Raw genomic sequence first — 23,529 nt, 5'->3', positions numbered from 1 at the left:
AGATTGTCGAGCTTCATCGAATATGCTTAAAGAACAAAATGGCGGCTTTGGCAAAGTTTTCGCCGCCCGTATGAGAAATTCGCATTCATCAAGATTGAATAGTTCACGGTAAACGTTAATCGTCTAGCAACCCTGTCTGGGTTATGTAGCTAAGACCGCGAGTGAAAATTCGTTGGTGTCGTAGTACGTCGAGACAGCCCGATGCAGGTCGCGCGCAATTCTCGTAACTCAAATCATGACTTCGATGCTATCCAGCTTTAACCCGCCTATCGTTAAACGATTGTTGGGTTGGAAAAAAGCAGAAGGAGAAGACAAATGGAGTGAAAAAGCTGTTAAAAGTCTGGTTAAAAAGTTAAAAAAATCCACCGGCCTCGACGAACTCGAGAAGGCCATTACTACGCAAAGTTGCAACACTAAGTGCATTACTATACCGAGGTACGCTTATTTACTTTATATGCTTTTGCGTGTATATAAATATTGCAACCGATGGAATTATACTTTTTTTCACTATTGTTCATTCATTTTTATGTCTATTTCATGGTACGTACGATGTCAGCGTAAGGTATTCGGGTATTGGATTTATTTGTATCATCTGCATTGAAACTCGGAGAAATAGAAAGCGTTCGCGTGTGCACTTCGCCGTTCATATTTACGTATCATGTATTCGTACGTATGTCACATTGTATGTCCACTGACAGCTCTTTTTACTGTTGACCAATATAAACAAAAGATCCATTCCACTCTTTTTAATAGATTTATCAAGTTCGGTATTTTAATAATCTTCACCTGATAATTGTATCGTGCCAAGTGTTTCCACTGTAGTATCATAATTTCGATCGTGATTGTGGTTAAGACACGCATAGCCGTACGTTTGTTGGTCATTACAGTATTTAAATATTGAACAGAGCTGTGCTTTAAATTTCTTAAAATTCTTAATCGAGTTCACATAGTTTGATACGTATTCGTTATTCATACAGTTTGGGATAAACAAAACTTGAGAAGTTTTCCATTTGGAATTGTATCATCGGTTGCTAATATTATCTCCGAAATTCTAATACATGTCATTCTTTCAGAGAGATTCGGTTTCTCCGTTATCACATTTAGAGTTAGCCGATCTAAAATCGCGCGAGTGCTTGCCTACGAGTACGTTCTATTTTCATATGTTAGAGAGTTCGCTAAGCATTCTATAACATTTCTTTTTTTCTTTTTTTTTTCTTTCTTTCTTTCTTTCAGTAAAAACCTGAAAGGCTGTTTTCAATCTAGTTTCTATACGGATCTCAAATAATCGTTACACGTACATTTCCTGACACGTTGTGTATTAATTATCACATACATACACGATAAATTCAACACGATACTAATGTTATAATGCACGGTTACATATTTGTTTATTTTTTGTAGGTACGATACGATACGATAGCCCATACGATAGTTGTACGTGTCGATTGTACATCGTTATCTTAGTAGTTATGTAATAATTTTAACGAAGATGCGATCGCAAACAAATAAGTAGACGGGGAACCATGCGTAACAATGTCCGATACGGAAAACGATGCAAATGAGATTTATTTCGGTAGCGTTTCTCGTTTTCCGTTTCCAATCAAAATAAGCGGCGATGAACGCACGCAGCATCCGTTCCGATTGAAATGTGCGTTATGAATGAAACTCACGTGTGAGTCACGTTGCTGTTCGGTATCCATCCTTTTACGCTAGAATTTTCTTTGTCATTACGATTGTCTTATTTTTCGTTTAGTAACCAGTGGTACCAGAAGCTCGCATATTCTCAATAGGTGTAATACTTACATTGTACGTACCGTCATTTGCGTTTTTCGCAAGCGGATGTGCTTCAACTATATTAATAACACGTACTGTGTGTTTTAGCGAATACTGGATACCGCGACAGGATTAGACAGTTGCTGCTAATGATGGTCGATGATAATTAGAACCGTTTAATAACACGAACGTTCTACAATACGATGGCTCGTCGTGATACTCTTGTGACATAATTTTTGCTCCAAGTATATTCCACGCGCTGTCTGTTAATATTTATCCGACAGTATACGATAGGATAAATATCGATAACCTAGCCAGGATACGCTGGTTCTAGTTAGTGTGCGTGAATAAATCGTATATCGAAATCGATTGTAGCTCGGCGCGCAGCTCGTAACGACTTTATTAATAGTAATCCTAGCCACGTTGTCGCGCGTTCAAGGATATTCGGAGAAGAGAGGGAAAGTCTGTCATCGAGAAAGGCAGATCCTTTTGTAACTCGAACGAACCGCGTTTGCTTCGCGGTTTCGTTCGCTTCGCTTTGCATTACGTTTCCCGTTTCCCGACGACGCGTCTCATCGCGTCAGGGAATCTCTGTCTGTTGCAGTTTTTCGATCGATCGAGATCGCACACCGTGCGATCGCATGATACGCGCCCGGAAATTCGATTTCGCTCGGTTATCTGACGCTCCGCACAACGTCGCGCCTCGATTAAATAACCATCTACCTGGAGAATACTCGGTCATTAGCTAATGTTTGACTTTGCGCCGCGATTTGCTCGCGCGCACGCTTACAGCAGGTAATTCCTATTCGAGGGAATTACATTCTTGCTCGTCGCGCGCACACGCCGAGCCGAGTTGTTCCGATGTTACGAAGTACATGTTCTTCTGTTTTTCTATTGACTGTAAAGGTACGCTAGATTGGTAGCTTTACCAGCTACACTGTTGCGTTATCACAACTTTTTTAACCATCATACCTTTTTTTCTAGACATGAATTTTCGCGTTGTTGGATCGATCGACCACGAGGTATTTATTTAACCGTAGGTAGCCACACACACACACACACACACCACACACACCACACACACCACACACACGCGGTAGAATTTCATTTATCCGTAATAGTTGGAAGACAAATAATTGAAACAACTCAAGTTCGAATAACGATAGTTGATCGGTTTTTCTATTACCGTCTACTACGATAAAAAAGTTAAGTTGTCTTCAAATAAACGGAGTTCTACCGTATATGATAGGTTGAAAGACAGGAGGAAAATCAAATATCGCGTATCATCGTCGGACGAAAGTTTTGCTGTCATTGTTTCTTCTTTATCTGTCTGAGAAAACAAGAGCTTCGTCCGTTTCTTGCCGAACCGTAACTTTTTCGATTATATCACAGCGTGAACGAACAGGCGAATCTCGTACGTAGCATTCTTCTTGGTAGGTAGAATCTGATCGAAACGTCCTATTTACATTATGGAATCGCACGCATTATCGACAATACTCTCCTTGCCAGTACCTAGATTAATCATTGTTTACGTAACGAGATCGATACAGCGAGGGGTATTTACGTAAAAAATGAATGACACGGATTTCGTAGTAGTTGATCTTTATTTGGTGGAAAGAAAAGCATGACTCGTAGCAGGAATTACGTAAGTTCGTATAACGTCGTTCGTCGATTCGCGTTGATTCTCGTTTACCTGGCGAACGAGTTCGTAAGACCTACGAACCTGCGACGTGATAATTTTTCAATAACCTTGTAGCTTTCGTACGATCTTTATCATCGTTTCGATCTCCAGCGAAATACACGGAGAATAGGTATATAGAAAAATGGAAATTATTCCGTGAACCAGCGTGCAAATGCGTTTCGTTCCGAGAAGCATTCTGGTTATCCTTGTAACTCGTTGTTGCGCGTATGCATCCAAGAACGGAATCAGAGTAGCTTCGTTCCAGATGATATAATCTATCTCGTTGCTTTCGTTGGCTGGCTTTATCGAAATAGCTTCTTCCCCGCAATTTCTCTCGGCTCTTTTTCTCATTCCATTATTTCGTAAGCGAAATTCGTCGTCGCTTTATCGATACGAGCAATCAGAAATTTCTGACGAGACCGCGTTCCCTTACGTCCCGTTGATCCGATCTCGTTGATTCTATCGCGTTTATTCTATCTACGTAGATGAAATTACTCGATAGACGACTAGTTGCTTTTCGTCTGATAATCGAACGTAAATTTGCCGGTTTATCGACGAGTTTGCTTTGCCCCTATCGAGGCCAGCGAAACTTTTAGCCGCTCGAAGTACTTTCGCGTTCTCGCAAATGTGGCGACTGTCCATGCGTCGTGAATTTGTTTTTGTTCGGATATACCTAAAGAGGTATAAGGTCGAAAAATAGTGGAACACGCAGGATCTCTTCTATCTGTTTTATGTGTTTTTATGCTCGCGTGAATGCGTGCGTGCACGCGCGTGTAAATGGAGCAGAGATGAGCCGGGCTATACAGTGACTCACGAAAGTATTCGAACGTTGGTCGTTAAAGCTCGTAACGATTAGAGTGTGCACGTTACTCTTAAGACCCGAAAAACAATGTTATAACTGCTGTAAGATACAAATATCAATTATCGTAGGACATCATTTGTAGAGATATTATGAAGCATTTATTGCAACGATGTGCAAAAACAAGGTCCGGGAAGTGATCGAACGTGTAAATGTTAAGCGAGTTAAAGTTTGCATGCATTTCTGTGCACACGGTGGAAATGTTGGTCGACTCAACTGTAGAAATATCGTGTACCGAGCTTCGTGTTTCGCTGAGAATAATATTGGCTTGCATGCTGACAAGGAGTTACAAAAGATCGGAAACACGGATATTCGAGAGGGAATCGATATTAAAACCGAGATAGATAAAGCGAGTACGCAAAGATGGAAATATAGGCAGATCGACAAATTATTAGATAGATATGCGTTTACGATACGTTGTATTTTCGAAAAATCCAAAGAAACCGAGGAAACAGTCGCGTACAGACACCGCACAGACGGACCGGAAAAGCTAACCGTTAGAGAGGAAAAAATGATTATACGCGAAATAAAAAAAGGATCGAAGTATCTCGCGCGACGATACTACTTCGGAAAGAACGTTCATGCGGAATTATGTCACAGGATTTTGCGAAACAACGATTTCCATGTTAGTATTCCAAGAAAAAAATCATCCATCGATAAAACGTATCGAGCCAGACGTTTAAGATTCGCAAAGGAATTCATAAATAAAGCGCATATCATAGAAGCAGTAATCGAAGCCAAAGGAGGCGCAACTAAACATTAACGTAAAATAAGGTAGGTATAATTAATACCGTTCGATTATTTCCGTTACCCTGTTTCTGTATATCGTCGCAACGTTTCGTAACTTGTACGAATGTTATCCGATTCGCTCCAGGTTCTAGGTATATAATTCTCATACTTGTATCTTACAGCAGATATGATACTATTATCAGATCTTAAGATCGACATGCATATTTCGGTCGTTTAAAGATTTAATAGCGGCCGTTCGAATACTTTCGTCAGCCACTGTATATCGCAGCCAGCGCGAATAAGTGCACAGCTCACGTACTGTCTGTTTTCTTTCCTTTCTTCCTTTTAAAAAACGTGGGAGCGCACTCCGTCTGGTTGTCCGTGCAATCGACGATTAAACCCGATTAAGTCGCGCCTCTCGTTTGATGCATACGTGGAAAGAATTTCACGGCGAACGCGACTCTCTGTCCTCGAGTAGGCAATGGTGCGTCAGCAAGATGACTGAAATTGCAGAAGGAACGAGACCACGGATCGCTACGTTCTCCTTATTCTCCAATAGAGAACTTTGCTATTTCGTCTAGCCGCGATTTTGCACTTTTTCAATTTTATCCGCTGTTTAAGTTACGCGCGTTCGTTTGTTTTGGCCCGCCACGATCGCCATCACGATCATATCGCCGCTATACGGACAGGCGAGCGGCGCGTTATCGTTGCGATTTCAGTATCGCGGTGATGATGAATCGTTCGACAGATTTATATTTCCCGTAACTCGATATTGAAAATATAAGGCCCGGCCTGGAGTGATGTAACCTCGTCGAGATTTTGTAGCGCCAACGACGTGATTCGGCACCTTCGCTTTCTCAACAGAGTAATCGCGCGCCTCTGTGCGTCGTTGCACCGTTGAAAACGTAATTCCGCGGAATCGCGTAGAGTCGCTGCCGCGAAGTTACAACGACGTTCGTTCGCGTCGGGCCTTATTATTTTCCCAACGATGCAATAATCCACGGGCGTGCGATCTTGTTATCGAAAAGGTAAAGTTGCCGAATCACACCGCCGCCAGATCGCTGTTACATCGCTTTGCTCGCATACGCCTGGCGGTCTCTCCCCGCGCCCTAACGATTTCCCTCTTTATCTCTGTTAACGATCCGAGAATTATCGAGAACCAATCTCAGAACGGTTATTAATCGGCGTAGCTATCGGCCGATCGGGCAATTGGTTCATCGACGTATCGACAAGAAGTTTCGGTGTAGATGCGGTACGCGATGGCTCGTGCGGCCACCTTTCGAAGCGGTCGATAAAAGCCGCGCGAGCGTCACTACGAATGGATCGTCGAGACATTCGAGTTACTCGATATTGCTGGAGAATCGGCGATATTGTTGTCCCCGTGTTTCTATTGACGTTACGTAACAATTGGATACAGTAGACTGGGAGGTCGGGGGGAGGCGGACGATCGCGTATACTCGCGGTATCATAGGAGACGTTTCCTCGAATACCTCCGTAAAGGCATCCGCGGTGATTCCGCTCTTCTTCTCTTTCCCCCATGCAAGCTGCTTCGAGGAAGTTTGTACGGCTCGGAATGATTTGTATTTTCCGAAGAACGCAAATCACGTCGAAACGTCGTATATACAAAGATACGCCGTATAAGATGCCCGTTCCGTGGTCGTTTCACTTTAAAAATCGTTTCGGACGTTTATTACGTTCCGTTTAGGCGTGCCGTTTATTTGTCATCGAGATGACGATGAGATCATCGTCGATGAAATGCGAAACTCCGTTCTGTTCGAACGTTTGGTCGCGTAGTCTCGTCCCGCATCTTCGGAAACTATACTTTCTCCTATGGCAACTCGATAAGCTCGGCTGGATCGCAGCGATAATACTTGACGCGCGAATTCAGGCCTGAAATTGAGATCGAGATCGCGCAGGAAACTACCATATAAATTCCGTGCCAGCGTTTCTGAATTATTATGTAACGAAGAGTAGTGTCGAGCGATTCCAATTGAGGGTCACACGCACGTACGCTATACACGACGAACAGATAGATAGGCAGAGAAAGCGAGCGAGATCGGGGGACAGAGAAGAGGAGGAAGGAGGAGGACCGTGGAGACGAACCGAGAGGAAAAGCAGATTCAATACATGTAACGATTTTTGAATCTGCTTTTTGAATCTGTAACGATATACGTACGGTGAATTCGTTTTAATTTTCCGATTAACCGCGCGTCTTACGAATTTTTTAGCAGCCGTTTAAACGAATATTTGTCATTTTCTCGCAACACGGTGCCAGATGAAAAATGTCGAAACGTTACGTGTAATCCTTGCGTCGGTGATCTTGAAGAACCGGTGTCGTTCGACTTGACGGAAAATTTTCTCACGAATACCACCCTGTCCTTGCGCGAGCGAAATAATAAATATTTCATCAAATCGGGCAAAGGGTTAATTGCAAGCTTCTTAAAAATCTGCGTCCGAGAGACAGAATCGTAAACGCTAGATAGGCGAAAATTACACGGTTGCTTCCGCCACGATCGTTTGCCTCGCATTTCCTCCATTCGTCGGCTATGAGTTTCTCCGTTTCCGGTCTCTTGCGTCTCCCTCGAGCCAATTCGAGTCGGCTAAGCCGATTACGAGAAAGATACAGAGGGAGAGATCGAAAGAAGGAACGATGAGTGGTGATCGACGATCGAGCGAGACGATTCGTTCGGCAAGCTACCCTCGTCAAGAGAGAAACGTTGCAGCGAATGTGCGGCGGCAGTTTCTTTTTGTCGGCAGGCGCCACCGCTTCCGGCGCGGCAGACGCGAACACAGGAGTCTAGAGCGAAAAAGAGAGAGCAAAGGAAGCAGGAGGAAGTTTGCTGGAAGCGTATATACATTAAAGCAAGAGTTTTACGACTCGGTCGGGTGTCGAGCTCTCGCGGCCAGCTTAAGCCTCGATGTTTCGGCGATGTTACCCTCTTAGAGGTACGCCGTACCATCTAAAGAAAGTGTCGCGTTGCTAGTCGCGATTCTACTTCCGTAAATCGAGTTACGCGATCGATGTACGTACGATTCGTTCGACTTTGCGCAAAGCTTCTTTTCCCACTGGTCGGTCGCGTGACAAGATTAGCGTACGTACGTAGGTGGCAGGATTCTAAGCCCTTTCGAAAGTTAAAAAAAGATACTTAGGAAAGATTTGATTTTATTTCTGTTTCTGGACGCAAGGCCTAGCCCAGGCGGTGTCGGTGACAACGGTGTCCAAGGAGTACGCGGCAAAGGTTTGCCGCACGTGATCTACTGCCGACTTTGGCGCTGGCCAGATTTGCAGTCGCACCACGAACTAAGGGCAATCGAGCATTGCGAGTACGCGTTCACGCAAAAACGGGACGAAGTCTGCATCAACCCGTATCACTATCAACGAATACAAACACCAGGTACGTAGACGGCACGTTTCAATGACGGCTCCAGTTCCTGTTTATGTTTGTATTTATCTCCCGCGCGACTCGTTCGATATGTTCGGTGTAACATCGACGTCTATCGGTTGCTTGAAATTCTGAAACTTTGGAAGGTTGTTTTTTCTGTATTTATGCAAACGTTTAACGAAATTTTAGTTTTGCCAGCCATTCTCGTACCACGGCATACCTTGGCCGGGGACGAGTCCGTCCTATACAATACTTCCATCGAGGAGCTCAGTGTCAGCGTGCCAGAAAACACGAGCTTCCACGCGACGTTAAATCATCAGCATCATAATCAACAAAGCATACCGCAGTCACCGCAACAACAGCAGCAACAACAACAGCAACAACCACCGAACAATCCGTATCAAGGAATGCAGGTTGATATCGGACAAAGTTCCGCTTCTTATTTCGATAAATAACGCGTACGAATTTTCTTTGGATAGAAGAGTATCTTTTTCCTTCTCAGAGTATGCAGGCGACAAGTCCGGCTAGCGTTGGGAGCCTAGGAAGTGTTCAGGGTTCACCGCATCCAGCGCCTGGGTCCATGGATCCTCCTGCCGATACTCCACCTCCGGGATATATAAGCGAAGATGGTGATAACATGGATCACAACGACAACATGTCCTTATCGCGTTTGTCTCCCAGTCCTGTCGACGCACAACCAGTTATGTATTGCGAACCAGCATTTTGGTGAGTGATCGTTCACGGGTTATGCAACATCATGCTCGAACTTCCATGCAAAGTGGATCCAGTTTGACGCATTATCCTTGTCAAGGGTCGATTCGAATTGTTCTTTATATCTGATTTCTCTCTTTTCTGTTCCTACAAGGTGTTCGATAAGTTACTACGAGCTGAATACGAGAGTAGGCGAGACCTTTCATGCGTCGCAACCGAGCATAACGGTGGATGGATTCACCGATCCCAGTAACTCGGAACGTTTCTGTTTGGGTTTACTGTCGAACGTTAATCGTAACACCGTGGTTGAACAGACGAGACGACATATCGGGAAAGGAGCTAGATTATACTACATTGGTGGTGAGGTGTTTGCCGAATGTTTATCGGATTCGAGCATTTTTGTTCAGAGTCCTAATTGTAATCAACGTTATGGTTGGCATCCTGCCACTGTTTGTAAAATACCACCCGGTAAGTGCATAATTCGACGTAACACGTTACAGGTTCCCCTGTACTTCTTATATTCCTTTGACTTTAAAACCGAAGCTTATTTTATAGATCTTCTCTCGTTTGATCTTTCCCGCAGGTTGCAATTTGAAGATCTTCAATAACCAAGAATTTGCCGCATTGTTATCGCAATCAGTTTCCCAAGGATTCGAAGCAGTGTACCAGTTGACTCGTATGTGCACGATCAGAATGAGTTTTGTAAAGGGTTGGGGAGCAGCGTATCGTCGGCAAACCGTGACGTCGACTCCTTGTTGGATAGAGTTGCATTTAAACGGTCCATTACAGTGGCTCGATAGGGTACTCACACAGATGGGATCGCCGCGTTTACCCTGTTCCTCAATGTCATAAGGTTGTATGCTTTTCTCCTTGATGGATGCGGGAAAACAGGGACAATTCGCATGCTGTCATTGTTGTCGTCGTTGTGTACATTGGTTTTTCTTACCGCGGATTTATTGTTTTATCCGAATTCTTTCCAACTACCACCGACCACAGTGATAAACAGTGCAAGAAAAATAGATACGATCACCGTTTTTACGAAGCGTATACGTGTATCCTAGCTTGAAAAGTGCATGGAATACGAGATCGTGTTCGAAGTGCCAGAAAAGCATTCGTTCGGACGAATGAAGATAAAACTGGCGATCGGTTAGTTATAGAAACGCTCAAGTGCTCGAATCGCGTTGCTTCGTCGATGTTTCCTACGAAGAAAAGGAAAGGACGATGTGCGGGCAAATGAGTGAAGATGAGACCGGTTGAAAATATCATTTATACAGCTATCATCAGTACAGAAAACCAATTTTTCAATAAACTGGGACATTACGGTTGAGAATAACAAATAACGAAATAAGTAGATACTATTGACTCACTTACCGCATTGATATGTGGATATAGTGCTTTACGATCCAGGGTTACGAATCCGATTTTAACTGAATTAACAGGGCGAAAACAAGCGCGACTCTGTGTGTGCATGTGTGTATGTACGTATACATATGGGCGTACGTTTGTATCCATATATGTAGGTGCATATGTATACGTGCATCGCATTAAAAAAAAGCTCAGTCTTTACATATTTTTATCGCTTGTTAAGTCAATGCACTTCAGTCGTACAGTATACGTCAGCCCTTACAAAATAATACATATTATGTACGTTCACACTGTTTATAGTCTGCTGAGAAGAATTTCTATATAGAGTGGGTAAACGTGTATACCCGTTGAAAAGTTTCTAACAGCACTGGTCTATTTGGAGTCTTTGTCAGTGTTTTTCCTACGAATAAAGCGTTAAAAAAGAAATACATCTGTAAAGTCTATTTCTCTTACACGATAACGATACGGAAGGATTACAGTGTTCAACATGTACGTAACTATTTACACGTTTCATTAACGTTATTACATCCTTGGATGGACCAGAATGTTCAAATATTCTCATAATGGATCGCATCAGGACGGATAGTTATGTTTCTGCGTATTTGGAGGTTTTGTGAATGGTTAATCAGTTCAGACGAATCATTCAGCACATAATGCGGACAATGTTTTAACAGACATTTCTGGGTCGAAATTGAAAATGTTGTTACGTATTAAGGTGTCTTATCTCGAGTAATTGATATTCTTATTAAGGATAAGCGCTATATTTCTTAACGTTGATAGGAGTACTAAGCGCACGAAGTCTATGGTAGACAGATATATCTATTTACTTGATATCGCATGGAAAAAATTGATCAATACTTCAGAAAATTATGTACGTATATTTACTATCGAGCATCTAAAACTTTATGCGCCACATAGCAAACGTTAACCGTATGAGTGCCACGAATTATCGCAGAAGTTAATCGGCAAGAGCCAATCTTATCCTTTTATCAATCTCTGTTTTACAATTTACAATATCCATTATTAATTTAGTTGTTTATAATTTAAAATTATTATTGAAGTTTCTGTATTGTAATATTTCTGTATGACAGATGCGATGGCATTTTCCGATATAGCGTGCGAGCAGCGTAATCACGTTGCGTGGCACTTAGAGGGTTAAAAAGCACATTTTGGTGTTGATATTCAGCGTAGCGAATCACTTGTTATTTAAAAATCGTTGCAGGAATGTTGGTTCGTTGTATAGGATCGTAAACGATGTTTTTTTTTATGGAGAAAACATGCTTTTGCATGCAGAAGATAATCAATCATTTGATTATACTGTAAGCTTTGAAACAATATAATTGAAATGTCTTCTGAAATTTTATATGAAACTAATGAACGTAGGAAAAGCGCATACAGTTTTCGAGCGATACAAAAGGCACAATAAAATGAAAATTTATAAGGATAAGGAAACATTATCAAGTGAGAGTGCAAGAAAATAATGGTCTGGCCTTGAATGTGAGATGCTTTTAGATATATCGAGCACATTGTTTCTACACTATTTTAAATTCATTTACAAATTGTTTTAGAGTCGAGTGTATTAAAAAGTTTCTATTTTATTGTAGAATTTATAAAATATTTCATATTCGAGACTAACCGAAACAAAAGGAAAACAATTTTTAGAAACATCAACGTCTTTCACGTAGAACATATGAACATAAAAATGAGATAACGAAGTTACGTATTTTATTATATTATGAGATATATATTAATATCGATGTACGAATAGTCTTTGCACCAAGTGCATGGATTCAGTTATCTTCTTCTTCTTTTTTAACGAATAAATTTTTAAAAATAATCTATACACGACTTCTATGGAGTCTTTATGTACGATAGGGGCCAATTGCACGCACAGAATGTGAGATTTGATCTCAACAAAAACGTCAAATCTTATAAGGAATCGGTTCCTTTTTTATATATTTTTTGCCAGTATCGATCATTTTACAATTTTTCTAATTAACTTTTGAAATAGTAGACAATTGGTTTAATCATTAATTCGTGTATAAAATTGTATAAATTTTATCAAGTAGAAAGGAACGATCGAATGTTTCCGTTAATTATTAAGGCAAAGAAAACATTGTCGTGAATAATCGCAAATGCGAAAAATCTATTTTTTTAATAGTGTCTTAATCGTTTTGACGAAGAAACATTATGTGCTAAGTTTTTAATCACTTTAATGAAAAGGCAAGTGATTTTTCATCCATTATAGATACATAATAATTCTCATGAATCGATCGACGTCTTTTGTTCGTATTATGTAGCTGATCACACTGTAATATCCTATATCATTTTTCTAATATTTTATTTTTCTTTTTTTTTTTTACTGTTTACAGACCTGCCTTTTGTACGTCGTTAGATCAAGAAATACGGCAGTGACGAAGACGATTCGTGAACTTACTGATTACAAATTTTTATCGAATCGATACCATGTTCCAATGATTGTGTTACATTATCAATTCTAGAAGAATATCGAAGGGAGGACGAGCTTGGGCAGTAGCTATGGAAAAGATAGTCAAAAAAACGTGATTTTAAGCGATATAATTTTATTGATTCTTAGGTAGTATTATTAATTGCACAACGTAATAACACGAATACGTTGATCTTTTACAAGGATATTTCCTACTTCTAATCAACATGCATATCTGATGTTTCATTCACGAGGAAAATTTAATGTCGTCGTACGTTCTTCGAAATCATAAAAAAAAAAAAAAAAACGTATACAGACCTCGTGAAAGTCAAACACGACATCGTCGGGCAGCTCGAATAATCGAATAGTAATACAAACGAGAAAGAAAATAACTATATATTAGTAATATATGATGCACACCTACTTGGACTCGTGTTAATTGATATTGTCTCGCGTAAGGAAAAATTAAAATCGTTTGATCGTCGAATACTTAACAACCACTTGCCTCTCTGTCAGACTGCCACTAGTATATTAATTAAGGAAACATGAACAGGGGAATCGAAGAACCCGCCCTCGCCTTTCTTCGTCGTCCTGGAAATCCTACTCGTTCGTTTTACGTTAGCATAAGATCAAAATAAATACATCTATGACGTGAAGAAAGAGACAGACCACGAAAAAACGCGTTTAATTCGCCAAAGTATATTAAGTGTAGCAATTGCCAAAGTTTTCCTTTTCTTTTTGTAAGTACAAGAACGTCGAGCCGACCGCGACTGTAGTAGTCGCGATTCAGATGCGCACGAATTGTTAAATTGTGACGTTCTCGTTTTTCTTTTTCCCTTACAAATTCGTAATTGTTACCATTGTTACCATTGTGTTTCTTTACTTTTATTCTAGATATGTTTAGTGTCTTGACCTGCCGAACAATCGAGCGGTCCGACGATTTTATAAATTTTTAATTCTATAGCTACTTATATATTTTGTGTGCTAATAGACGCATGCACACAAAGGGAAGCATCGACTAACGTATAACTTCTACAAATCAGATATTTTTTTACATATTAAAAAGACGTGAAATTTTTTTGCGTGCGATACATTTGATGACGGTTGTTATCGTCGATGTTCCCCTGGTGTGGATGAGATGTTTTACGAGAATACGAGATAAAATCGCGAGCTTGAAAGAACGAGTGCGAGAGTATATAGGTGAGAGACGTCGAGTCGATAAATATCGAGTGTGAGATTGTATGATAATTATAAATAAATGTACACATTAAGTCTAATAAACATGATTCTGTCGCTTTTTATTAATTCATAGTTACGAAGGGACTGTACCTAATGATATCGCCAATGCTACGAATATACCCATAAGTGCACGGTAACATTTTGTTTAAGATATTTACGTGTTTAGGAATATTATAAATTTTAGTGCAATTTTGTAGAACCGTAAAGTAGGACTAGGGCATATAAAACATAAATCTACTAATAAAAGTGAATTAACAGTTTTATGGGACAAAATTTTGTATCATTTGACTACGATGAAGTGAATACAATCTATACAAGTGTACAACATTGCGCTTATATTACTTATTATAACTCATCGGTGTCTGTGACTGAGTAGCAGCAACAATCGCAATAAAACTTCGATAAACCGGTTTCGTGCCATAAAGTAACATGTTTAAAAGCTCTTACGAGTTCTTACAAATCATCCATCCAAAATGATCGAATCGCAAAATTATCGTTTTTCTGTACATGGCATGTTAACTGAATACATAAAGAGTTCCGCAATACGAATCAATTGTCGATTTATATCGCTTACGCGAAATTACATTATACGTTTTACATTTTTATAGTTATCCCTACTTTAAGTCTTTGTTTCTCGTTTGAAGTATTTATTAAAATGTGAAATCGCACGCATGTTCAATGTAGTTAATGTGTTTCGTTAGAAAAAGATTAACGTTTGCGGGATACGACGCGATAATATAAGACTTCTGATTTCCGCTATATAATACAATCAAGGGAGTTTCTGTAATATTCTAATATTCGGTGAGAATCTTTCGTCCCAAACAATTACGCTGTCTTTCCTCTTTTTTCGGATTAATCTGTTGCTGCTGACTTTAATAACAATTTTATGAACGACCATTGTGTTTCGAGGCTAGCAACTTCCTCACAGAAAATACGCTCATAGATAGGCCAATAATTGCAAGTATACATGCTGATGTGGTGGTATGGCGATCGATCGAATTTCTGCGGAACACAGACGAGACAGATCCCTACAACAATCAATTAATTTTCTTTCGTGATGTTATAGTTCAAACGAATCGAAAAAGGTATAATATTTCAAGATTTTATTTTTCTAGGAGAAGCACAGTAAACGCTATTACATAACATTTACCTTTACATGTCGAAAATACTTTACCTGTTGGAATGATAATCTAAAAGCATAGAGGGTTGCAGGAGTCAGATACATCTTTAAACCACGGCTTTTCTTCGTACTCTAAAAAAAAATGTAGAATGCGTAGATCACGTATTTGTTATATAATCTACAAAAAAAAAGGCGGGTGTCAAATTTACAGATGGAGAATATGTAACATTGGATCACATCCAAATTGGTTATTGTAAACAATTCGGATTGCGCTGTCAAAAACCACACATTTTTATCATGCCTAGAATTGATCCTTGCATTTGATTTTTATAGAGAATGGTAGCGTCAATGTACAAAATTGTTCATAAAATTATGTTAAAAAAGCTATTTTATTTTTAAAATTATCTCACGCTATATATCATGAATTTTTATTTACTATTTCAATTTTTTTAAATTACGCTAAACAATTTGTTTAATATTTTACTTTTGGAAACTGAGAAGTACACAGGAAATGCAGAATATCAATGATATGAAAGTTGCATTGATAAGTGATCAAGGCATGCTATGTTTCGTCAAAAGAGTACTATGTATTGCGCAAATATCGAGATATCGCTATTTAACCTTTTCAACATGAAGATTTACGTAAATTCTTTTTTCGATTTCAGGTGACACTTTGTCGAGGTTACCAAGAACCGTAATTATTGATACTCTATATCGCTAAGACATCGACCGTTTGATGTATAACACAAGGTCCATGATATTTTTGTTGGCAAAGCTATTATTATGTTCGTGTATAAAACAACCTTAACGGACACTGTTGGATAAACATGGCTTGGCGCCGTCTAAGATTATAATGTTCTTCTATATTTAAGTATATTTATGTAATAATACATGATATTTTCATTCAATGACAGAAACGTAATAAAATTTTATTTGTTGCAGTTTAATATTTCGAAATGTTATACAGAGTGTACCAGATTTTTCTGAGAAAATTTTGTTAGGACAATCTAGATTTTAAAGAAACAAGCGAGGAAAAATGTCGTATAAATACACGTTATTCGGAGCATTAATAAAAAGTTATCAAAATAGAAAATATTCTGACTCAAGGCCTTTGATATTCAACCACAGTAAAATTTATATAATGCTAAATTTACATAATATGTGGGTAATCAAATTTACACTTCATTATTATTATTAACTTTATGTTATCATTAATATTCCCATTATACAACATCAAAAACTAGATTTTGTAATACTAGGAAACTATGCACACGTGATATTATAAGCTGGAATACAAAAATGGCGTGTGACGACGCTTACGGCACATTTATGACTCCATTTGTACACGATATCGCATACATCAAATGCATGAAAAGAAACAAATACATTTTATAATACAAAATCTACCGTTGATTTAGTGTAATTTAGTTTTTATCTGAACATAAAGTTCAGTTAAAATAAACAGTTTAGTTAATCTTTTATTTGTTTTCATGAAAATGCTACGCGTGGTTAAGTGAATCTATACATTCACAATGAAACGGTTTTCAAGACAAAAATAGAGCGATTGAACACAAAAGTTTAATGAACACGATTAAAACCATTATTTTTAATTAATGTCGAGACACTGGCGCGTTATTTCATTCATTAAACGTAAACGGGAGAAGTTTTTTTATAGGTTATCCGGTGTAAATTAATGAGATGTACGATGTGGAACATTCTTACATGTTCTCTTACGTAATCAATAACAGTAGCGTTGCATATTCAAATAAAAAAATTCAAGTCTACAACGAATTTTAAGTAAAAGTGTACCTTAAATTAACGCACCTACCGTTGTATCCAAAACCAGCCGACGAAAGAGAATGATCACTGAACGAGCACGAACCTTCGTCTACAGTTCCTTCGCCGCTGTCGATTTCCAATTTCTAATTTCCGGTTAAATGTATTGCGCCATCTTTTGACGTTTCAATATACTTAGTTCATCATTTCAACGCATGGCTGGACAATATACTGTAAGTTGCATTTCCAGAATATGATATAGAAGCTATATATACTTATCATGCGATGGTATCTATAGCTGACACTTTCTAAATTACTAAAAACATAAAAGATGTCACTATATCATACTTTAGCGGTCTGTGCTTTAGCGTAATAAATTAAATGTTTACGTAATATAATAATATTCTTGTATATTCTCGGTATTTAAATTCATTGAATTATATCATTTTATAATAAAATTTCCTGCTCGAAGATGTTCAATAGATTTCTAATGCCATGATCGTAACTGAAAATAAAGGCCTTTGTTTAACGCTTACCTTACCGTTGATTAAGACATAAACTTTGTCAGTAAAAATAGTTACCTAATGACGCATGGTCACTTTATCTCGGAGTCATTTCCGTGGGATGCCACAATATCCTTGTAACTTACCAGTGTAGCCACACCTTGCTCGTTTAAAATTAAAGTGACATTAAGAGAGAAGCTATGACTCGCTGGACGATATTTCTCTTCTGGGTTCAATTCTTCTCGTTGGTGTTTTGTGAATATAAAGATCCGGAAAGCCTTTGCGCGTCTCAACAAACTTGCAAAAATTGTCTACAGATTCCACGATGTGTTTGGTGCTCTACTCCGGTGGTTATCGTTTTTAAATCGTTAAAGAAAAAGTTTCGCCGATTCGAAAATAATAAGGAATTTATGGTTAGGTTTCCAATCAAAGCGTGAACAGTCCATTGGTTCGTTGTGTCACCAGAGAAAAATTTTCAAACGAAGGCGATCACTGGTGTCGAACGTCGGACGTAATAGATGAGATGAATCAGATGCTGATACTCGAAGATCGACCGTTGTCTTCGACGAGAGGCACAGATCCAGTTCAAATTCAACCTCAGAGAATTCGCTTGACACTAAGACGAGGAAAGTATAACGTTTAGCATCTACGATTAAGTTATTTCTCTCGGGTAGAAATTTGATTCCAATTGATACGTCTGATCGAATTTCACAGGCGAGAAATACCGATTGACTTTAAAATATAGCCAGGCAGAGGGTTATCCGGTTGATCTGTATTATCTGATGGACTTATCGGCATCTATGGAGGATTCTAGGAATTTATTGTCAGAATTGGGACATGAATTGGCAGATGCTATGCGAAACTTGACTTCGAACTTTCGACTAGGATTCGGTAGTTTCGTGGACAAAGTTGTATTGCCTATGACTAGTACGCAACCGGAGAAGTATCTTGAAACTTTGACGATTTTTGTTCTGTCGATATCGCTACGCTTTCCTGATCCGTAATTTTCTTGCAGATTAAAATCGCCGTGTACTTTGAAAACAGGAAAGCCATGCGCAGCGCCGTACGATTATAAGCATCAAATGCCTCTTAGCGAGAACATTGATCTTTTCAAAGTTCGTTTCAAAAGTCGTTTCACCGTATCATTTGTCTCGCGCGTTACTTTCCAACTTCTTGATGCTGATCGATTGCTTTTTGGCATAGACTCGCGTACGAGAAGCACCGGTGTCTGGTAACTTGGACGCGCCCGAGGGTGGTCTCGATGCGATGATGCAAGCGATGGTTTGCACCAAGGAAATTGGCTGGCGACAGGATGCTCGACACCTTATTGTTTTCTCCACAGACGCCAGTTTCCATACCGCTGGAGATGGTAGAGTACGTAAACGCGGTTAAACGTAGATTGCTTTTTCTTCGTTCGAGTACTAAACACGATCGCGTTTCAGCTGGCAGGAATTATCGAACCCAACGATTGTCTCTGTCATTTGGACGAGAAAGGGTTCTACACGCACTCGCTTCTCCAAGATTATCCGTCCATATCTCAAGTATGCAACTTTCTATTTAGTCGATTAGACGTGCAGAGGCGAAGCATTCATTTACAGTTTTATTCTACTATCGAATGTAGATCAACAAAATAGCTCGCGAGCGTAATATCAACATCATATTCGCGGTAAAAAGCGACAGGAGAAAGACGTATGAATTGTTAAGCGAAAGCATCGGTGGCTCCTCTATCGAAACGATACGGAACAACTCTAAAAGCATAGTTGACCTTATCAGAGGAGAATACGAGGTATGAATTTACTAATCTTCCTAACTCTATTACGCGTTTCATAGATAAGCGCAAGCTTGACAATTTGTTTAGAAACTGGTTAATTCCATAACAATGACGGATAATGCGCCGAAAATGATCGATGTGAAATACTATTCTCGATGTTTGGAGAAGAACGAGGAATTGAAAGAACGACAAAAATGCGGGGGATTACGAGTGGGCAACGTCGTCGAATTCGAAGTAACATTACAGGTACTTGCATAAATCGGACAAGTTCATCGGCATGCTGTAAGATTCTGTGTAATTTCGTCTTGCGAGATGCGAAATGTTCTTGCTGGTCGTAGGCGACCGAATGTCCAGCGAATTCCAGCGAATGGCAGACGAGTATGCAGATAAAGCCGAGAGGTATAGACGAGAGCTTGACGATCGAGCTGAGCATTATCTGCGATTGTCCTTGCGAACATCCAGGACATCCGGTAAGAATGACGATTGAGCGCGATTTCTCTCGTTTAAACTTGTCTCACGCGTCTCGAATGAAAATGTAGGGATACGTGGCAGCTTCGGAAGATTGCAGAGGAAACGGTACTTCGGTTTGCGGTGTATGTTCTTGCAACGAGGGCTTTTACGGGAAGCAGTGTGAATGCGAAGGGAACGATGCCGGCGCTGAGAGCGCAGCTGCCATGGCCGACTGCAAGCCTAACAACGAGACCACTGAGATTTGTAGCGGCCATGGAGACTGCAAGTGCGGTGTATGTGATTGCGCGAAGCGTCCTAATCCGCAAGAAGTTTTTTATGGGAAATATTGCGAGTGCGATAACTTTTCTTGCAAACGCAGCGAGGGATTGGTAAGTGAACGCTTGCTTCAATGACACGTTGACTACGCTAGGTGATTGTTATGGACTTGTTAAATATAAACCTATAGACTCAATTGTACGAACGGTTGTATTCGAAGATTCGTCGACATTTAAACCATTATTTTTAACAATTGTTTTTTGATATGTGTCGTAATCGGTGAAGCGGCAAACACTCTGGTGTTGCGTGCAAGATATGCAAAATACAAGGACAAAGATGGTTCTCAAGGGTTAGCGAAAGATATTTTAAAATACGAGAAGGATGACAGCTAAACGATTTCACGTACGGTGTAGAAATTGTACAATGAATACAGGCGTAATCAGAATCGGCAATCACCCAGCTCGTGTTATCAGCCACGGACCGAACGTATATTCGCGTATCGTAAACTCACTTCGGAATCGTTTATTCGTACGATGAAGTTGCTCGGGTAATTTCCCTTTTAAGGAAACCTGTACAGTACCTTTCAGGTAGACGGTAGATAAATTACACGCGTTTGCGTGTATTCTATTATTCCGACTGACGTTGTTGCGTTTAAGGTTTGCGGCGGGCGAGGCAAGTGCGAGTGCGGGACTTGCAATTGCTTGCCGGGATGGGGCGGCGAGACGTGCGATTGCAAAGAAACGAATAGCACATGCATACCAAGCAACGGTGAAACCATGGAGATTTGCAGTGGACGCGGGGACTGCATTTGCGGTAGCTGTCATTGTCATGAAAAAGACAGCATTCGATATTCTGGACAGTACTGCGAAGAGTGTCCTGTAGGTTTCGTTCCGCTTCAAGAAAATCCGAATATTCACTTTGTTAGACTACGGTTACGACGAATGCGTGTTTTCGTGATTTCAGATATGTCCTGGACAACGATGCGAGGAACTGAAGAACTGCGTCGAATGCATGGCGTACGGAACCGGGCCTTTTGCTGGAAATGGAAAGTGCGACGCGTGTCTGCATGAGATAGATATCGTAAGCCGGTATTCTCTAGAAATATATTTATAAGTTTCACGGAGCGTCAGTTCATGCGCCTGCGATTTCCAATTAAATAGGTAGATAAGGTCGTAGAGGATCCGGAGAAGGATCAAGAGACCGGAGCTCGTATTTGTCGAACTCCAGGAGACGCTGGATGTACGTTTGTATTCAAGTACGAATATTACAGAGGTGGTAGCGGAGGAGATATTAAGATATACAAGATTCTCGCTGAAAAGGAGAGGGTATGTCCTACTCCTATCAACGTCCTCGGTAAGCAGATTATGATAAATCAAATATAATTTATATATTTCGTAATATATGAATTTTAACTTTCGTGCCATAGGTGTCGCTGTGGGATTAATCATTAGCACCGTGATTATCGGTTTCTTCGTTCTTCTCGTTTGGAAGATAGTAACGACGATCCACGATAAACGAGAATATGCAAAATTCGAGCGAGAACGAGCCCTGGCTAAGTGGGATAGGGTAAATAACGTTAATTTTTTATTTCAATATGTTTAAATAAATTCATTTTATTGATGTAATAACCAATTTATTTAGGCCGACAATCCGATTTACAAACAGGCCACATCGACGTTCAGCAATCCGACGTTCAACGAAAATTCAAAGGATTAAATAAAATTCATTTTCGCGCGAATTATTTCCACGAGAAGAATTCGATTGTATCGAAAGGTAGTCGATCCGGTAGGTAGCGCCACCGTAATCGAATCGAGCACGTCGACGCCATGTTGGTTAATTGCTTTGTGAGAAGACAATTTCTAGTCGTCGAGATGAATGTTTATTCTTCCAATCCCGTGGAGAACAACCTCTGTCTACCTTTATTCCTGCATTCTTATCCAGTAAGTGACGATATATCCATCTTTTCCTTAGCTTTTGTTCTGAAATTTTTCCCGAACCTTGTTGGTACCTTGCGTCGCATCTTGTCATATCTAGAGCGTCGTAGGAATTTTTGGCGGCAATTAATCTACGCCGATATTTAACGTAAAATATTTCGCGAGGGGGGTCTACCAGGAAGTAAAACAAATGCGATCGGGACGGATGAGAAGACGAAGGTCGATAAGCGATCACTCGTAAATCAGTTTTAAATTTGATCGGAGGATTTTGCGTGGAGATAGGTCCTGGCCTTTCAGACGATTGTTTCGAATATCCTCTGGCCTCGTACTTTATTGCTTGCTATGCTCGAAGAAGGCAGCCTCGTAAGGAGCTCGTAAATTCGTCACCATAGTCGGCTCCTGCTGCAAAACCCTGCGGCGACTCGCTGTATTTCCCACCAGAAACCTAAAGCTCCACTCACATTGAATCCGCCCATACGACTTGATTACTCGTCCCTGATTACCTCCTTGGTCTCCATTATGTATAGTGGCGCTCGTTTTACGGATAAAGACGTGTCAAGGAATGCGGAACAGCACTTTCAACGATTTACTTTATCATCGTTATTAAGTGTTACCGACGATTGGCAAATTTCGGGAGCTAAATTATTGTCATCGTTACGTCGAGATGTAGCGACGAATAAAAATCTATTTACCAATATCGTTTCTTTATTATAACAGAAAGTCTCACTGTCGTTTTAATTTTACCATACTATTATTTCGATAAATAAATTGAATTTTTCAAAAGACAAGACGACGTTAGATGGCGATTATCGCGTAGATACGATAGTTGGTAATTCGGTGAAGTTAGAAACTATCGAAAATTGAAATAATCGAACGGACGGCAACGATTCGATCGCGTAATCGGGCCTTAAGGATAGCACAGAAAAGCATTCGAAGGAAGGAGAGAATAGCGGAGCCGGCGCTCCGCATACTAAATCACTGCCGCACGTCCGTTTCTTTACATTGTACAGATTTTATTGATTATTTTACGGCCGGGAACATTGTAAATCTCTTCATCCTGTATCGGCGTCTCACCTCGGTCTGCCATGAGATGCTCCCACCGGGTGCCCATGGCGCCAATTACGCGAGTCGAACAGTATTGTTGTCGTATTCGTTCTGATCTGTCAGCCATAGCCTCACGAGTATTCCCTGCCAACTAACGATTACTTTTCACGTCCGCCGCTGTTCTTGACGAACCTTTTGGATTTCTAAAGGAGTTAGCTGTACCACGATCAGCATCGGCTTGCCTGTGACGATAATAACCGTCGGTAAATAGAATACGAATTTATTACGATCGAATGTTTTAACAAGCGACAGATGGAAAGTTTCTTTGTTTCTCGTCTATATTGTCCTTACAAATTTTGTTAATACAAAATATATATATATATATATTTATATTTTATATATATATATATATATTTATATTTTATATATATATATATATATACATGATTTATACGAAGTCTACCGGGAC

The 23,529-nt window shown here is 40.0% G+C and overlaps 2 protein-coding genes across 3 annotated transcripts; both read left to right on the top strand.

Annotated features, from left to right (window-relative positions):
• Nucleotides 1-10: 10 nt before the first annotated feature.
• Nucleotides 11-17,189, top strand: LOC126869670 (mothers against decapentaplegic homolog 3). 2 transcript variants are annotated; one of them, XR_007690967.1, is made up of 8 exons: nucleotides 11-435; nucleotides 8,229-8,437; nucleotides 8,615-8,838; nucleotides 8,928-9,151; nucleotides 9,291-9,604; nucleotides 9,720-9,989; nucleotides 15,972-16,467; nucleotides 16,566-17,189. XR_007690967.1 is itself a non-coding variant. In XM_050626513.1 (7 exons), exons 1-6 carry the CDS (start codon nucleotides 236-238, stop codon nucleotides 9,986-9,988), a joined length of 1,440 nt encoding a protein of 479 aa, XP_050482470.1. In that variant the 5' UTR covers nucleotides 12-235; the 3' UTR covers nucleotide 9,989; nucleotides 12,874-14,252. The 2 variants fall into 2 exon arrangements, 1 of the variants encoding a protein (XP_050482470.1); XM_050626513.1 differs by lacking the exons at nucleotides 15,972-16,467; nucleotides 16,566-17,189 and adding an exon at nucleotides 12,874-14,252 and having other exon boundaries at nucleotides 12-435.
• A 393-nt stretch (nucleotides 17,190-17,582) lies between these two features.
• Nucleotides 17,583-22,711, top strand: LOC126869669 (integrin beta-PS-like). The gene is made up of 15 exons (XM_050626512.1): nucleotides 17,583-17,932; nucleotides 18,004-18,212; nucleotides 18,301-18,528; nucleotides 18,601-18,700; nucleotides 18,789-18,959; nucleotides 19,028-19,126; nucleotides 19,207-19,371; nucleotides 19,444-19,602; nucleotides 19,695-19,826; nucleotides 19,896-20,195; nucleotides 20,739-20,960; nucleotides 21,046-21,162; nucleotides 21,243-21,435; nucleotides 21,509-21,648; nucleotides 21,724-22,711. Exons 1-15 carry the CDS (start codon nucleotides 17,786-17,788, stop codon nucleotides 21,796-21,798), a joined length of 2,457 nt encoding a protein of 818 aa, XP_050482469.1. The 5' UTR covers nucleotides 17,583-17,785; the 3' UTR covers nucleotides 21,799-22,711.
• Nucleotides 22,712-23,529: the final 818 nt, after the last annotated feature.

This window comes from Bombus huntii, chromosome 9, assembly GCF_024542735.1.
Source record: "Bombus huntii isolate Logan2020A chromosome 9, iyBomHunt1.1, whole genome shotgun sequence".
NCBI classification, from domain to species: domain Eukaryota; kingdom Metazoa; phylum Arthropoda; class Insecta; order Hymenoptera; family Apidae; genus Bombus; species Bombus huntii.
This window is presented reverse-complemented; position numbering and strand designations above follow the sequence as displayed.

Bases quoted from the DNA above. Each gene is read 5' to 3' on its own strand.
- LOC126869669 (XM_050626512.1), top strand. From the start codon at position 17,786: ATGACTCGCTGGACGATATTTCTCTTCTGGGTTCAATTCTTCTCGTTG. The intron at 18,529-18,600 runs GTATCTTGAAAC...ATTTTCTTGCAG, and splicing joins ACTAGTACGCAACCGGAGAA to ATTAAAATCGCCGTGTACTT. The intron at 19,127-19,206 runs GTATGCAACTTT...TATCGAATGTAG, and splicing joins ATTATCCGTCCATATCTCAA to ATCAACAAAATAGCTCGCGA.
- LOC126869670 (XM_050626513.1), top strand. From the start codon at position 236: ATGACTTCGATGCTATCCAGCTTTAACCCGCCTATCGTTAAACGATTG. The intron at 8,839-8,927 runs GTTGATATCGGA...TTTCCTTCTCAG, and splicing joins ATCCGTATCAAGGAATGCAG to AGTATGCAGGCGACAAGTCC. The intron at 9,605-9,719 runs GTAAGTGCATAA...TCTTTCCCGCAG, and splicing joins TGTTTGTAAAATACCACCCG to GTTGCAATTTGAAGATCTTC.